The sequence below is a fragment of the Cupressus sempervirens genome, chromosome 10, assembly GCF_028749045.1.
Source record: "Cupressus sempervirens isolate cs-2001-9-10 chromosome 10, ASM2874904v1, whole genome shotgun sequence".
Lineage (NCBI taxonomy): Eukaryota > Viridiplantae > Streptophyta > Pinopsida > Cupressales > Cupressaceae > Cupressus > Cupressus sempervirens.
Window position 1 is genome coordinate 309,581,973 of NC_143127.1, and position 14,779 is coordinate 309,596,751.

General features: G+C 37.7%; 3 protein-coding genes across 3 annotated transcripts in view; all 3 read left to right on the forward strand.

Moving 5' to 3' along the window:
* LOC149533871 (protein TRIGALACTOSYLDIACYLGLYCEROL 4, chloroplastic-like) overlaps positions 1 to 13,911 on the forward strand; it is a 49,363-nt gene extending 35,452 nt beyond the window's left edge. Inside the window, exons 4-5 of the mRNA XM_089803647.1 lie at positions 13,089 to 13,453; positions 13,541 to 13,911. Coding sequence (XP_089659773.1) covers positions 13,089 to 13,453; positions 13,541 to 13,738 — 563 coding nt within the window. The 3' untranslated portion in view covers positions 13,739 to 13,911. The remainder of the gene's footprint in view (positions 1 to 13,088; positions 13,454 to 13,540) is intronic.
* LOC149533872 (uncharacterized) lies at positions 3,746 to 5,742 on the forward strand. The gene is made up of 2 exons (XM_089803327.1): positions 3,746 to 5,300; positions 5,439 to 5,742. The coding sequence occupies exons 1-2, from the start codon at positions 4,891 to 4,893 to the stop codon at positions 5,740 to 5,742; spliced, it is 714 nt and encodes a 237-aa protein (XP_089659453.1). The 5' UTR covers positions 3,746 to 4,890.
* On the forward strand, positions 5,875 to 7,742 carry LOC149533873 (uncharacterized). The gene is made up of 3 exons (XM_089803648.1): positions 5,875 to 6,268; positions 6,366 to 6,589; positions 6,693 to 7,742. The coding sequence occupies exons 1-3, from the start codon at positions 6,041 to 6,043 to the stop codon at positions 6,709 to 6,711; spliced, it is 471 nt and encodes a 156-aa protein (XP_089659774.1). The 5' UTR covers positions 5,875 to 6,040; the 3' UTR covers positions 6,712 to 7,742.
* Positions 13,912 to 14,779: the final 868 nt, after the last annotated feature.

Below are 14,779 nucleotides of genomic sequence, written 5' to 3' on the forward strand. Positions count from 1 at the left end.
AAATCTTCATGAGACATCCAATAAGAGCCAAGCTTTCTTTCTAAAGAATATGTTATTTTCTATCATGATGGATGAGAATATGTCTCTCTAGACACATCTTACAAAAATCAAGGACATATGTGACCAGCTAGAGGCCATTGGTTGCAAGATGGAGGAAGAAGATATGGTAGTGATTATGCTAAAAGGCGTGCATTGATTCTACAAGCATTTCATGGAGATGCTCGATATTGCTTGTACTAGTGTTGCTCCGATGTTCATTGATCTCTGCAACAAGCTTTTGTAGCAAGATAGATGGAAAGCTAGTTCAGAAGGCATGCAAATTCCTCCTCTTCTGAATAGGTGGCTTTACAACCCAAGCCTCAAACATTCACATAGGTAAATTTTAGTTCTTCTAGCAACAAACTCCAAGTGAACCTGCGACATCTTCAAAGAAAAGTGTTGAGTTCAGTGCAACTATTGTCACAAGTTTGGTCACATGAAGAAAGATTGCAAGAAACGGTTGGCAATTGTGAAATCTCACAAGAAGGTACCAACTGGTGCAGGAGCACCTTGTCATCAATCCATGACATTCAAGTAGGAGTTCATCATAGAGGAATAAAGATATATATCAAGGCCTCACAACGAGGTTTTACTCAGAGTTGTAATAGGGATCAATGAACTATGGTCTACCAATTGGTGCAGGAGCACCTTGTCATCAATCCATGACATTCAAGTAGGAGTTCATCATAGAGGAATAAAGATATAGATCAAGGCCTCACAATGAGGTTTTACTCAGAGTTGTAATAGGGATCAATAAACTACGGTCCAATTTTGGACCAAATGTCCTTCAGGGACATTTAGGGCCAATAGGGCAAAAAGTTGTAATAGTGGCCAATAGTGCCAAAAACATGATGTAAGGGCACATTTGGGTCATTTTAGTAATAACCAAGCCAAATGTGATCAAATAGGAGTCATAGGGTCCATATTGAGTAATGCAAAAAGTTGTAAAAATTGCCAAAAAGTTAAGCAACTTTGCAATTTTTTGCAACATTTGTGCAAAACTAAACATCAATGGTCCCTTAATTCAAGAATTAGTTGTAATTGTTGGATATGGTTGCAATGGACATGAGTAAGCCTCAAGGCATGTAGGGGAAGTAGTTGTTGAAGTTTTAAGAGTTTTGGTGAATGAGAACAAGGAGCATTTTCTGTAATTTCCGTGTAAAACTGATTGCCAACAATCCAAGTTGGATTGGTATGTGTAGATAGTTGTTATGATTTGAAACTATATCGAATTACCTCTCACTGGCAATTGGTTTCATTTGCTCATCCTTTGTAATATTTATTCTGCAAGCAATCTTGTCTAGGGTGGTTCAAAACCCTGGTTGAACTAGGATTTGGTCAAAATCATGGTTTTTGCTCTATCATCCAGCAGTGGAAAATTATGAAACTTGGGGGATTGATAGGTCTACCTGTGTACCATAAGAAAAATCAAGTTGCAGGAAGGGCCCCTTTGATGGCTATTGTTGGGACCAAGCCCTATGCCTAGCATTCGAGATGTGACAGGCCTGTTTGGATTGAAAAGTTGATGTTAGGTTGGTGAGAGTGGGATCAGGGGTTTGAGTGAGTTGGAAGGTTTTCAATAGAGTCTACCCATCCATCTTGATATGTTGGAAGTCACGATTGATTGCTAAAACCGAGGTTTTCTTCAAGTTGTTGACAGGGCTAACAATTAGTTCTTTAGCCCGAAAAGGAGGGTTGCAAAGGAAAGGTGTTTCATTTGGGGGGTCACAGATTGGAAGTGAGATATTGTTCGAAGCTCTGAAAAGGGTACTCCAAAGTAGTCTCAGATTGGTCACAAACCCTAGTGGTCAAACTTGGCAGTCAAATTACCTTTTAGGTCGACCTAATTAGGGCAAATAGGCCTAATTAGGCAAATCAAGGAGATTGAGTGGAAAAAGTTGTTTTGGGACTTGATTCTTGCATGAAATGGAATGTTTTGGCCCTAGAATACCAAGTCTAAGAGTTGGAACCAAGGTTGAGCACCCAAACACCATATAGGCCACCAACCTTATAAGTGTAGAAGTGTGGGAAGACAAATGTTTAAGAACTATTCTTGAACTTGATCTAATGAGTTTGTTTGGAATCGCATTGGTGATGTACTTGCGAAGAAGTAGAGTAGTTGTGAACCTTCTACGAGGGGTGTGAGGCTTGGTTGGGTGGAAGATTGAATAAGAGCAATTAGCAAGGGAAGATTGTAAAGTTAAGGAAACTATCCATCTTCATCATATTGGTATTAGAGTCCAATAGGATTCTATTGGGGTGCATGGTAGCAGTGTATGTTTGAGGAGGAGCAAGAGGTAGAGTTTGAGGCTAGTACAATGCCTCCAAAAAGTATGTCCCAAGAAGCCATCAGGAAGATGCTGAAGAGATGCTTGAGACCAAGTTTGAAGAGTTTAAGAAGTCAGCAAACAAAGAGAGAGACAATGACGATGAAGAAGTGTAAGAAGGATGAGGAGAACAAGAAGCTAACTCTGAGATTGTAGGAGGAATTGGTGCAGATCAGAGGGCTTTCATTGATACCCTTAAATCAGTAAAAGGGGATGGAATTGACAAGGTGACAATTTATTGAGGCAGCCTGAATCCTGAGGAAGTCATTGAGTGGGTTGAAGCCCTAACAAACCACTTTGAAATGCATCAAACACCTAAGAGTGAGAGGGTTAGGATAGCCAAATGAAAGTTGAAAGGTTCTGCTTTATCATGGCGGAACTATATCCAAGGAGAAAGAGTTAGAGATGGTAGAAAAATGATAGCATCATGGTATGTTATGTAGTCTAAGATTAAGGCATAGTTTTTGCCCATAGGCTATGAAGCACAACCGCACAAGACTTCTAAATCTTAAACGAAGTGTAACAATCACTTTTTACGAGTCTTAACTAACAACTAGCATATCAAAGAAATACAGTTATTACTTCATATTCATAGGAAGATAGTTATAACAATTATGTTCATGTGAATGAGATTAATGGTTACAATCAGTTAATCAAAAATTTCATAACTAACAATTGATAGCATCATCAATAGATTTAAATAAAGAATTTGAGTTTTACATATCCTGAATTCCAAAATCGGAATCCACCTAGGGCAACATTTGCAAAATCTAGGTTAATCCACATATACCATTTAGGGCAACAATAGTTATACCACTATATCACAATGACAAATACCATTTAGGGCATCAAATACCACTGTATCATGACGACAGATACCATTTAGGGCATCAAATACCATCGTACCATCCCTTTTCTTTCTATTGCTAACTATGGTAATAACATATAGTAAGAAGATATGTTCAGAATCATTATTCACATAAATGAAAGACAAAAATAACAACCATAAGATACGTGTATCTCATGTATACAGATACATTTCATGTTCAAATGGAAGATCAGCTGATCTAACCGGTTACCATTTACATTGACGAAGAAAGCTAATTTCATAAAAGTAAAATACCTGTTACCAATAGATGCTAAATGCATAACTTATCTCTATCTTGTGCATGTCTTGGCATTTGGTGGAGAGGGGAAACATTGTTAGGGGCTTAACCTTTCAACCGTGGACCCTAAATTATCTCCACAATCTCATCCGAGAAAGGCCCTCCCTACTAGGAATAGACATGGAAACACCTTGTCCAGTCACTGAGCACCTTGGTATTTAATTTCACCACTCAACTTGACAACCAAGTATACTTGGACAATCATGAGTTGACTTGGATGTTTTAATAATCATCATAAAGTTTTCAAATGTTCATACATAGAAGTTCTGATTTGCTATTAATTCTCCCTTGTAGGGATCCACTCCTCTCTATCCTCTTTAATTGGCTTCACTAGCTAGGGCGAGTCTTTGGAGACTATTATTTCATACTGGGATTATTATAACATGGTGATCTTGGAATATTTTCCACCAGTTGATATACCGCGAGTACTACCATGCATAGATGGAAAACTCGCCGAGTACTTGGCGAGTTTTAAACACTCACCGAGTTTTCCAGCTTGGCGAGTTTTTGACCAATTAACTCGCTCGGAAAAAACTCGGCTAGACGGCAAAAACTCGCCGATTAGTCAGCGATTACTCTGGAAAAACTCAGCAAGTTTTTGGTAAAAACTCGCGTTTTACTGGCTTGCGGCCTGTGACGGGTTAAAAGGGCAGAAAGTGTTTTTTTTCCTCATTCTTTCTTGTATTTACATTGTCTAGAGCCCTGAGGTGTGGAGAGAAGAAGGTTTGGAGGCATTCTTGGCTGATTGCAAGTGATTCAAGGCGGATTTGAGTGGATTTTAGAGGATTCTAATCAGTTTTAGAAGACAAATTTCTTTCTAGGTATGTTCATTTTATCATAGTTTGAAAACTTTTTATAGTTTTATAAAAAATGTTCTTTTGTTTTTGTTGTTGTTTGTAAATGTTTTCAAATCATTTAAAATCATTTTAAGTTTAACTCTATGTTTGAAGTTTGAAGTTTGAATCATTTGAAACCCTAGCTTCTAAGTTCTAACTTTGTTTAGTCATTTTTTTATACATTTATGTGTAGGGCAGCGGTCAAGCATTAAAAAAAATGACAAACCCGCAAGAAGAGTGGCCACAAACACCATGCCCATTTGGATATATAGGCATTTGGCCTAAAAATGCAAGGGATAAGGCATGGCGGTATGCCTATGAAGCTCCAAATGATGTTGGGAAGGTGATATGCATTCCATGTGAGAGAGTTATTTTTGGAGGCATACACCGCCTCAAATACCACCTTGTAAGCATAAAGAAACATGACTCAAATCCTTGTCTCAAGGTAACTAATGAAGAAAAAAGATTCATCAATGCCCTACTTGCAGTTGCTGAAGAGAAAAAATTGAATAGAAATTAGCTATGAGGGCAGCCATAGCTGAATTTGAAGGAGCTCTTTTTGATATGCAAGAAGAAGAAGAAGCACTTGAGAATATACCAAGATCTCTTCGTGGCCCACAGATCTGCAAACAAAATATCTCTTTTACTGGTTCCACTTCTTCTACATCTCCTACTTCTTCATCACTATCCACATCAGGGATAGGGGGTTATTTTGTGCCCAGGAGCACACCTGAAGCACAACCATCATTAGAGGGCACTGCATGGTTCAAGGAGGTGCATGAGCAAACTGATATTGCAGCATTTGATTTTTGTTTTTTCAACAATATCTCAATGAATGCAGCTGATAGTCCCTATTGGGTCAATATGGTGAATGCAATGACAATATCGGGCAAAGGGTACAAGACGCCTAATTGCAAGGATATGAGTGGAAGGTTAGTATTTTACTATTTAGTTATTGTGAATAATTGTGATTCACTTCAATTCATTGTTATATTTTAAATCTTAATTGTTATAACTTATTTACTATTTTTTACTAACACTTTATTTAATATTACACCTAAATTTTGTAGGTTGCTTGACAAAGTGGTTGGTAGGGCAACAATATTGATAGAAGACCAAAAGAAAGAGTGGAAGAAGTATGGCTGCACCATTTTATCTGATGGGTGGATAGATGGAAGAAGTACAACCATCATTAATTTCTTGGTTGCTTGCAAAGATGATGTGGTGTTTTGGAAATCTGTTGACGCCTCCAACAAAGTGAAAAATGCAGCCACATTGGCTTTAATGTTGGAGAATGTTGTCATGGAGGTGGGAATAGAGAATGTGATGCAAATAATCACAGATAATGCAGCAGTAGGCAAATTTATTTTTTAATGTTCGAATCAATATGAATCATGAATGTAATGCTATGGTATTCAATTTAGATTTGATGTAATTTGTAAATACTAAATATGGAAAGTTTGTATTTGTTACTAATTATTGATTTTTTGCTAATCTTTTAGGTAGAATCCTCCAAGAGAGGCATCCCACACTTTTTTGGTCACTTTGTGCAACACATGTCCTTGACCTTCTTTTGGAGGACATAGGAAAACTTGATTGGGCGAGTCCAGTTGTGGAAGATGCTAGGCGAGTCACCAAATATATTTATAATCACCCATGGGTTCTCAGTTTGATGAGAAAGGCCACTAAAGGCAAAGATTTGATGAGACCTGCTATGATAAGGTTTGCAACGGTCTTCTTGACATTGCAAAGTATTCTTGACCACATATTGACTTTGAAACAAATGTTTGTGTGTGCTGATTGGGTTGCTTCACCTTATTCAAAGAAGCCCGAAGGAGAGGCTGTGGCACGGATAGTTTTTGATGATAGTTTTTTTGCAAAGGCTAAGGAGATTGTGGAGGTAACTTCAACTTCAAGAATCAAAACATTATATTTTTAGTTTATTCAAGTTTCATTATTATCATTAACTAATTTGTATTTTTCAATTTTAAATGTAGATGTCTCTGCCCCTAGTTCTAGTCTTGCGCATATGTGATGGGCAGCAATCCCCAATGGGAGGTCTTTATGAGGCCATGGATAGGGCGAAAGAGGTTGTTAGAAGTTACTATCATGGGGACAGTCTCAGATTTGACCCCATTTGGGAAATAATTGATAGGAGGTGGAACAATATGCTCCACCAACTCATTCATGCAGTAGGCTACTTCCTCAATCCCAAATTTAGGTACTATGATTGTCCTTGAAGTTGGGATTTTACTAAGACTTTATTTTACTTTACTTTTTAAGGTTGTGTAGTAAGACTTGATATCATTTTCTATTTGTTTTAGGGCTGATGATTCCTACTGAGATCCTAATGGAGAGGTCATGGAAAGTCTCTCTAAATGCATTGAGAGAATGATATCTAGTGAAGCGGAGAGAGACCTTATTGTGAGCGAACAACAAATCTGTGTGGAATCGAGGGGTCCTTTGTTCTCTTCTATGCTAGCAAAGAGAGCAAGATCTACTCAAGCACCAGGTAAAGCGTCAAACTTTAAAACTTTTGCTAATTGATAAGTTGTGCTTTTGATTATCTTTTTTTATTGCTTTATAACTTTTTATATTTTGTTTTGCAAATTCTTGGTGGGCAAGTTGGGGTGGCAATACCCCCAATTTAAAGAAATTTGCTCGCAGAGTCCTATCCCAACCTTGTAGCTCATCCCATTGTGAGCGCAATTGGAGCTTATTTGAGTCCATCTACACAGAAAATAAACAGAATGACTCAAAAATGGCTTAATGACCTTGTTTATGTGCACTATAATCTTAAGTTGCGCATAAAAAAGGCACAGATCTCAGAACTACCTGGTCCACTTGATCTAGATGAGATAGATCCTTATTCTGATTGGACAGCATAGGAGCCAGGTCCATTGTTTACACCGGATGAGATCGCTGATTTGGAGAGGTAGGCCATGGAGGGGGATGCTGAAACTGATTTTCAGTTCAAAATGGATGACATTGAGGATGAGGACGAGGATGATGATGATTCAGGCTCAGAGGATGAGGCATTACCATTAGGAGGAGATGCATCCTCTTCCAGGACCCTGAGCCAGTCGAGCAAGGGGGCACGGCCACAGAGTTCACAGTCACGTAGCTCACGCCCTATCCTAGTGCGGGGCACTTCTTCTAGGACTAGACCCCCTCGCTTTCCTACTAGTGCAAGTGGAAAGAGGAAGATGTGATTGTATTGATCATTGATGTATTTAGACTTTTAGTATTTACTTCTAGTTTGACAGATTGAAACTATTTACTATTTTGCTTCCTGCCATGAGCATTCCGCATGAGAATGCAATTTTGTACGCGCTATGCATTTATATATATATATCTAAACTATGCTTGTTTCTTTTGTATTGTCTTTAATTAACTTATTAGATGCATCTTCTCATTAAATTTTGCAAAATAAGTGTATTTTTAATTAAATTTCAGTGCTTTTTTAGGTTCCCGAGTTTTTTTTTAAAAAATCGCCGAGTTTTTCCTGATTAAACTTTTGGGGGGCTTGGCGAGTTTTCCAACTATGCTACCATGTACTCTCAACAGCAAAAAGAAAGACCATACTATAATCACAGTGGAATAGACTTGGAACTGTAAAATAACGTGACCTGATTGGGAAGAATGATGCTAAGGAGAAGTCGACTCTGTCTACGCCGTGCAGCTCTGAAGGCTGATTGTTGGTGTTTCTGAGAGAGAAAGGAATGTAACAAGGTAGACTGAGAGGAGGAATATAATAATTTGCTGTTTGGTAAATTGTATATGGTTTGATGCAAGACGCACAAATATAACATCCTTTCCGGCATAACAAGCCACGGGCCTTAAACTCTTGACTTGGTTCAAGATGACAGTTTCAAAAAGATCATCGGTTTCATAAGGTCCCGAATTTGTAAGGTGACACCAAGTGGAGATGGCCGCCTCTTATAAAAAGATTATATGTTTTAAATTTACCCTCAACTGGGACATCTTGCATACAGGTGTCCTCAAAAGGCCTCCAATTCACAAGGCACTGCAAGAACGGTTAACTATGCACAGCAAGATGCCGCAAGTATGAATTCACCTGAGGTACAATTGACCTCAGAAGTAGTTGGAGAAAGCTTGATGATGAAAAGAGGACCTTGCTAAGGGAACCAGTCAAAGAGGAAACTTCACAAAGGAGGGCTCCCTTCAGGATTAATGGCAAGATGCAAGGTAGAATTTGTAAAATAGTTATTGATTCTGGTTCTACAGATAACATAATTTCTTTAGAAGCTGTGAATAAATTGAATTTGGAGAGAATACCCCATTCTAGTCTCTACAAGGTTAGTTGGCTAAATAAAGGGCAATTTGTAGTAGTAAATGAAGAAGCCTCAGTGGAATTCAGTATATGTGAGTATAGGATAGTATTTTGTGTGATATTCTTCACATGGATGGTTGTCACCTACTCCTTGATAGGCCCTGGCAATTTGACAGGAAGGCACACCTTGATGGTGAGAATAATGCCTACTCATTTAAGAAGGATGGGGTAACTTATAAGATCCAGTCCATACTGGAATAGAGGGACACTAAGCAAGTAGGCCCTAGCATACTGATGGTTGGGGAGAGGGAATTTCTTGATGCAATGAAAGAAGGTGGAGTGGGATTTGCCTTGGTACTAAAACTCAAGGAAGAGGAGGAAGCTAAAGAGGAGGAGGAGATCCCCGTGGAAGTTCAGGAGTTGCTTAATAAGTAGTGATAGTCATTAATAATCCCTTTGATGATTGATGCACATTTAATCATTGATAAGCCCTTTGATGAACTACATTTTGTCATTCAGTATTTGTAATGATTTTCATTGGAATTATGAACAGACGTATATGATATTATTTACATGACTTATTTGATTATTTTTCCACTATCAGTTGAAATTTAGCATTGATCATGATCAACCAAGTACCATACTATGAAATGGTTCAATTTTACAATTCTTTATATTTCTCCTATTTTTTATGTGTGTATGTATGTGTGTGTACCCAAACACCTAAATTGTTTTTCACATGCCCACATACCTGCACCCATCCTCGAACTCGCCTGCAAATTAGATTTATTGCTGTTATAATGCAGTTGTTTTTGCAGTGCTCTCATAATTAATTTAATTGCTTTTTAATGCTGTCATGTTATACTGGTATTATATCATCAGTCATTTTATATTTAGTAGTCATTTTTTAATGTTATGAATGATTTTTGTAAGCAATATAATAAATTGCCTTTCTGCAGGTTATGGCTGGTTGTCCCCAGGATGGTCAAGGGACTTTTGAGATTTTGCCTGTTGTCTTGGGGACAGCCAGGTGTGCCCTATGCATTTATTGTCATACCTGATTTTAGGGACATGATCTGGGATATTGCTGCATTTTCTCAGTTTGGTGGAGGGGGAAAAATGGGGATGGGGGTTTGAGGGTTGGGGAAATACCCCCCCATGGAATGCTGGAGAAATGTGTAGTAAAAAATCAATTACTAGTTATGCTTTTTGGTTTATACTGATGATATTTTGACTTCACAATTTAGCATTTGTTACCTTTGGGACTGTTGAGTTGCAGTACATGTACCTATGGTTCTCTAGTTGCTTTTGATTTTCATGATACATGGCTGATTATAAGAGGTAATACTGCAACAGTTGTATCAAGTTAGAAGTAATGTAGCATTCACGCTGAAATCTAAACCACTCTCTGGAAACCATATTAGAATTACTTTGGGGAGGCAGAGGAATTTATCAATCATTTTCCCTTTTTCTCTGAAGCAGGTGAAAAGAGTAAAATATATTATCCAAAAAATGAACAAACAGACTTATATGTGACCCATAGCAGTGGGTTAGTGAGTTTTAGATGCAATAGCTTTGAATATAATGGTAAATCCTTTGAATATAATGGTAAATCCCAATAGTTCAGAGGGGAACCCTATCTAGGCATGTCATTCACTAGGTCTAAAACAATATGAATATCAAGTGAAAATAAAAGTGAAAGGAGGAAGATGATCTTGCAGTAGAAAAAATTATGAATAACATGTGGTAGGAAGAAAGGCACTATACCTTTGTAAATTTTTTGTGAGAAATGTCACACAAACCTTGAGGGGAGCTAAACTGGGCATCAGAAGCAAGAGAAAAGGTCACCGCCCGCTCTTTAAGTAGTAGAAAATGAAGGTGTCGCAAGAGTTGCAGGGCATAATAATGATGACAGATGACAAGGGAATGAAAGTGGAGAGATATAAAAGAGTGTAAAGGGAGATGGGCATTGAATGACTGACACCCAATCCATGTCTCTGTTCATCATAACAATGAAAACATTGATTGTTTGGAGTGCAGCAAATAAAGTTTACCTGTGACTTGACAAATGGGAGAGTTTAGGGTGGTAATGTGGGGGTTGACAGGGGGATAGAATATGAATAGAGAAAGAAATGGGATAAAAATTATTATTATTAGGGTGGCAACTGTAATGCAGGTCAGCACTGACCCAAGTGAGATGTGGTGTTAACATTTTAGTCTCTCATCATTAATAATGGACATAAGGCTTGCTTTGAGGCTGATGTGGGAAGATCAACTTTTTCCATGACTAAATCCCCTTACTTCGAATGGAAGAGGCACATTTGGTTAAGGTGTCTATTGTGTGGTAACTGGCTGGTCTCATTTACCACGTTGGAAGATGTTTTTCCAGAAGCTACAAGATAACTGAGAGATGTTTTACATGGTTTAACACAATTCCAATGGCACAAATTGGATTTCCTCTCATCATTAATAAATAATAATGGACATAAGGCTTACTTTGAGGCCGCTGTGGGAAGATTTACTTTTTCCATGACTAAATCCCCATACTTCAAATGGAAGAGGTTAAGGTGTCTGGTTGGCCTCATTTACCACGTTGGAAGATGTTTTTCCAGAAGCTACAGGATAACTGAGAGATGTTGTACATGGTTTGACACAATTTTCAATGGCACAAATTGGACTTCCTTATAAGTGGAGTGAACAAGATCTGGAAGTCCAATTCAGCAATGATTTTGTTTGTTATGCATTGTTGAAGCCAGAATTAAAGCTCTTCTGATTGCAAACATTTCTGCAATGCTGGGTGGAGGTTAAATTCCAGCAAAAACTGAACTGAGCAGATTGTGATGGTCTATAGAGAAGCCACCAGCCCTGGTATTTTCTTCATTTCCCAACAGAGCACTATCAATGTTAATTTGAATGCAAGCTTTTCTATTTCAAGTTTTGTAAATGCTTTGATCTGGAGCTATGAACTGGTGAGGCCAGAAGTGGGGGACCTTATCCCCGATAAGATTTAACCTTGATGGCAAGAACAACACAACAACTTGACCATCACAACATGCAACTATGGGCAATTTGAACACAACCTGGGTCAGATGGCTTTTACTTAATTTATGGTCAGTTCCTTTATGCAACTGAAAACATGATCTTTTGTAACAATGCAACAATTATCTATGTATAATTTAGTGTCGAATAAGTGAAACTTCTAGTTCATGGAAGCTGCCAAGCCTTTGCACATTTAAATTTTTAGCATGTTGGGGTTTAATTTGTAATGTAGTATACAAGAAATTTAGAAACAAATGGGATCAAGAAATTAAATATTAGAGTGGCAACTGAAATGTGGTTCAACAATGACCCTAGTGTGAAGTGGTGTTAATTAGTTTGTTCTCTTATCATTAACAATGGATATAAGACTTGCTTTGAGGTCGTCGTGGGAAGAACTTTTTCCATGACTCAATTGCCATACTTTCAAATGTAAGGTGCATAATGGTTAAGGTGTCTATTGTATGGTCAAGCTCTTATTTAGAATGTTCGAAGATGTATTTCCAGAAGCTACAGGCTTACTGAGAGATGTTGTTCATGATTTAACTTAATTTTCGATGGCACAAAATGAACTTAACAAGTGAAGTGAGCAAGATCTGGGAGTCCAATCTAGCAATGAGTTTGTTGATTCTGCTTTGTTTGGTCAGAATTGAAGCTTTTCTGATCGCCAAGGCTTCAGTGGTACTGTTGTTGGTGGAGGTTAAATTTTAGCAAAAACTGAACTGGACAGGTTGTGATGGTCTTTAGAGAAGCCACCAGCCCTGGTGTTGTCTTCATTTCCTGACGGAGCACAGAGCACCATCAATGTTAAGGTAAACACAAGCTGGGTCAGGTTGTTTTCTACTCAATTTTTGGCTAGTTCCTTTTTTGCAACCAAAAATGTGATTTTTTGTAACAATGCCACTATTGTCTGTGTACATTTTACTGTCAGATACCTGAAACTTCTAGTTCATGAGAGCTGCCAGGCCTATGCACATTTAGAATTTTAGCATGTTGTGGTTTAATTTGTAATGTATACAAGAAAGATATGGATGTCATCTACAAAGCTAATTCATAATTTTTGGCTCATATTTTTTAGTCAGGAATGGTTAGACGTGTAGACAACTATTTTGGTTAACAAATGTTCTTGTGCAAGAATGAGACTATTTTGTAACTGACTGTTACTTTTGAGAGGCTGGAATCATGCAAAAACAACACAAACATGGTCATAGTACACAGTCCTAAAGCTTTTGGAGACTACTTTATATATTTAAGTTCTATTTTAAATAACTCCAGCTTAAATTCACTTTAAGAGTGTTCCATGCTAAGTAAATATGAAGGAAAGTTTATCTACTTATTTGTCTGTTAATCATCTACTTATTTGAAAGATGTTGCTTATTCTTCTTTACAGGGAGTACATTGAATGCTATAAAAACAGGTAACACCTCAATTGCTAAATCAAAAATGCTACAAGGGGAAACACAGTCAAACGAGGACGGGTCGTCCAATTCTTACTTACAAGCAAATGTACATAAATCTCCCTTTTCAGCTGACCTATTTGCATCCATAGGATGTGCTGCTCAATTAGGAAGGTTTCAAAAGCCTTTGTTAGATCTTACAAGATTAGAGGCTCGATTAGACATTGGTACTACTGCATCAGCGTTTACCACAGGTGCCACCTGGTTGCTTCATAAATATTACAGCTCAGCATTATCAGATGTACAGAATAGAGAAGCAGTGTCACACCCTTCAGTTGCTATTATGATGCAACAGCAGGTAAATTGCAATATGCAAACTAGTTTAATGTGGTTGTCTTTTGCTAATAATTAATATGTGATTCTCTGATATAATATTTTGTCACAGATTGCTGGGCCAATTTCTGCAAGAATCGACTCTAGATATTCTTTAGATTTCTCATCTTCCAAATGTGGTCTCCATGTGAAGGAGATTGTTTATGGCTTGGATTTTTCCTTGAAATTACTAAGTGCTGCAAAGATTCTTGCCTGGTATTCACCAACACGGCAAGAAGCCATGTTAGAATTGCGTTTACTTGACAGATAACAGATTGAAACAATGAAATAAAATTCACTGACATCAAGGGATATATTATCAAGTTATCAATACATGCTCCATTGGAAACTTGTAAATACTCTGATATATTTAGATGATACACAGTTATCCATCCAAATCAATGTATTAACCTTACTTGCAATATCTTATTCTTTTTCCGTTAACTTGTTTCTCTTACATTTTTTACTCCATATAATATGACATCTAGAGAAATTATAGTACAGATACCTTAGATCTCTTTTAACTCAGCTTATTTTTGGTCTGTTTCTAGAAGGGAAAATTGATAGATTATATTCTAGTAAATTTTTTCTTCTTTGTTTTGGGTCAAATTATATGATGTTTGTTTACGATTCATTGAGTCAAACTCTGACCATATTTCTTGAATCTCATGAGCTCGAATGGTCCACTTTGACACTCATTGCATCTAATGCCACAATGGGTGAGGATTGAGACTTCTTGGCAGATCAGCCATCTTGGTACCGCTATAACTCAAGCACTCTTAACCATGAAGTTCTCTCGTATCAAACTCACTTAGTTTGTGACACTTGTGGCGAGTGTTGTGCCTTATTTGTTGCTTTAATGTGATAACAAAGTTCCGTAAAGGATCATTTAGGGTAAGGCCTTAGATTAGTATCTAGAACACTAAATTTAGCTAAACAATCAGGTAGTTGATAGGCTTAGATGAAAAATGAAATCGTGGTAGGGTTGTAAGCTATCCAGTCTCTGTTGAATCTGGATTAGCTATTGACCTTGACTTTTGATATCCATTTTTGGCTTTGTACGTGTCGAAGACTCTGCAAAGTCAAGATCATTTCAGAAGCTGAGGCAGAGTTTCTGCTTGCCAAATCAGACCTTCCTGTAACCCAGTGATTTCTATAGCAATCACCAAGGGCCCCCTGCTGCCATCAATTGCACTTAACTTATATTGCCAAATTCAGATTGTGGTGTTTGGAAATGGCCTCCTACGAGAGGCCTGATCTGGAAGACAAACTTCTGCAATATTTCCTGTTCAACCTATCGTGAGATTGCTTT

Coding starts and splice junctions, on each gene's coding strand:
- LOC149533872 (XM_089803327.1), top strand. CDS start 4,891: ATGAGGGCAGCCATAGCTGAATTTGAAGGAGCTCTTTTTGATATGCAA. Junction 5,301..5,438: donor TGCAAGGATATGAGTGGAAG/GTTAGTATTTTA, acceptor TAAATTTTGTAG/GTTGCTTGACAAAGTGGTTG.
- LOC149533873 (XM_089803648.1), top strand. CDS start 6,041: ATGAGAAAGGCCACTAAAGGCAAAGATTTGATGAGACCTGCTATGATA. Junction 6,269..6,365: donor AGGCTAAGGAGATTGTGGAG/GTAACTTCAACT, acceptor TTTTAAATGTAG/ATGTCTCTGCCCCTAGTTCT.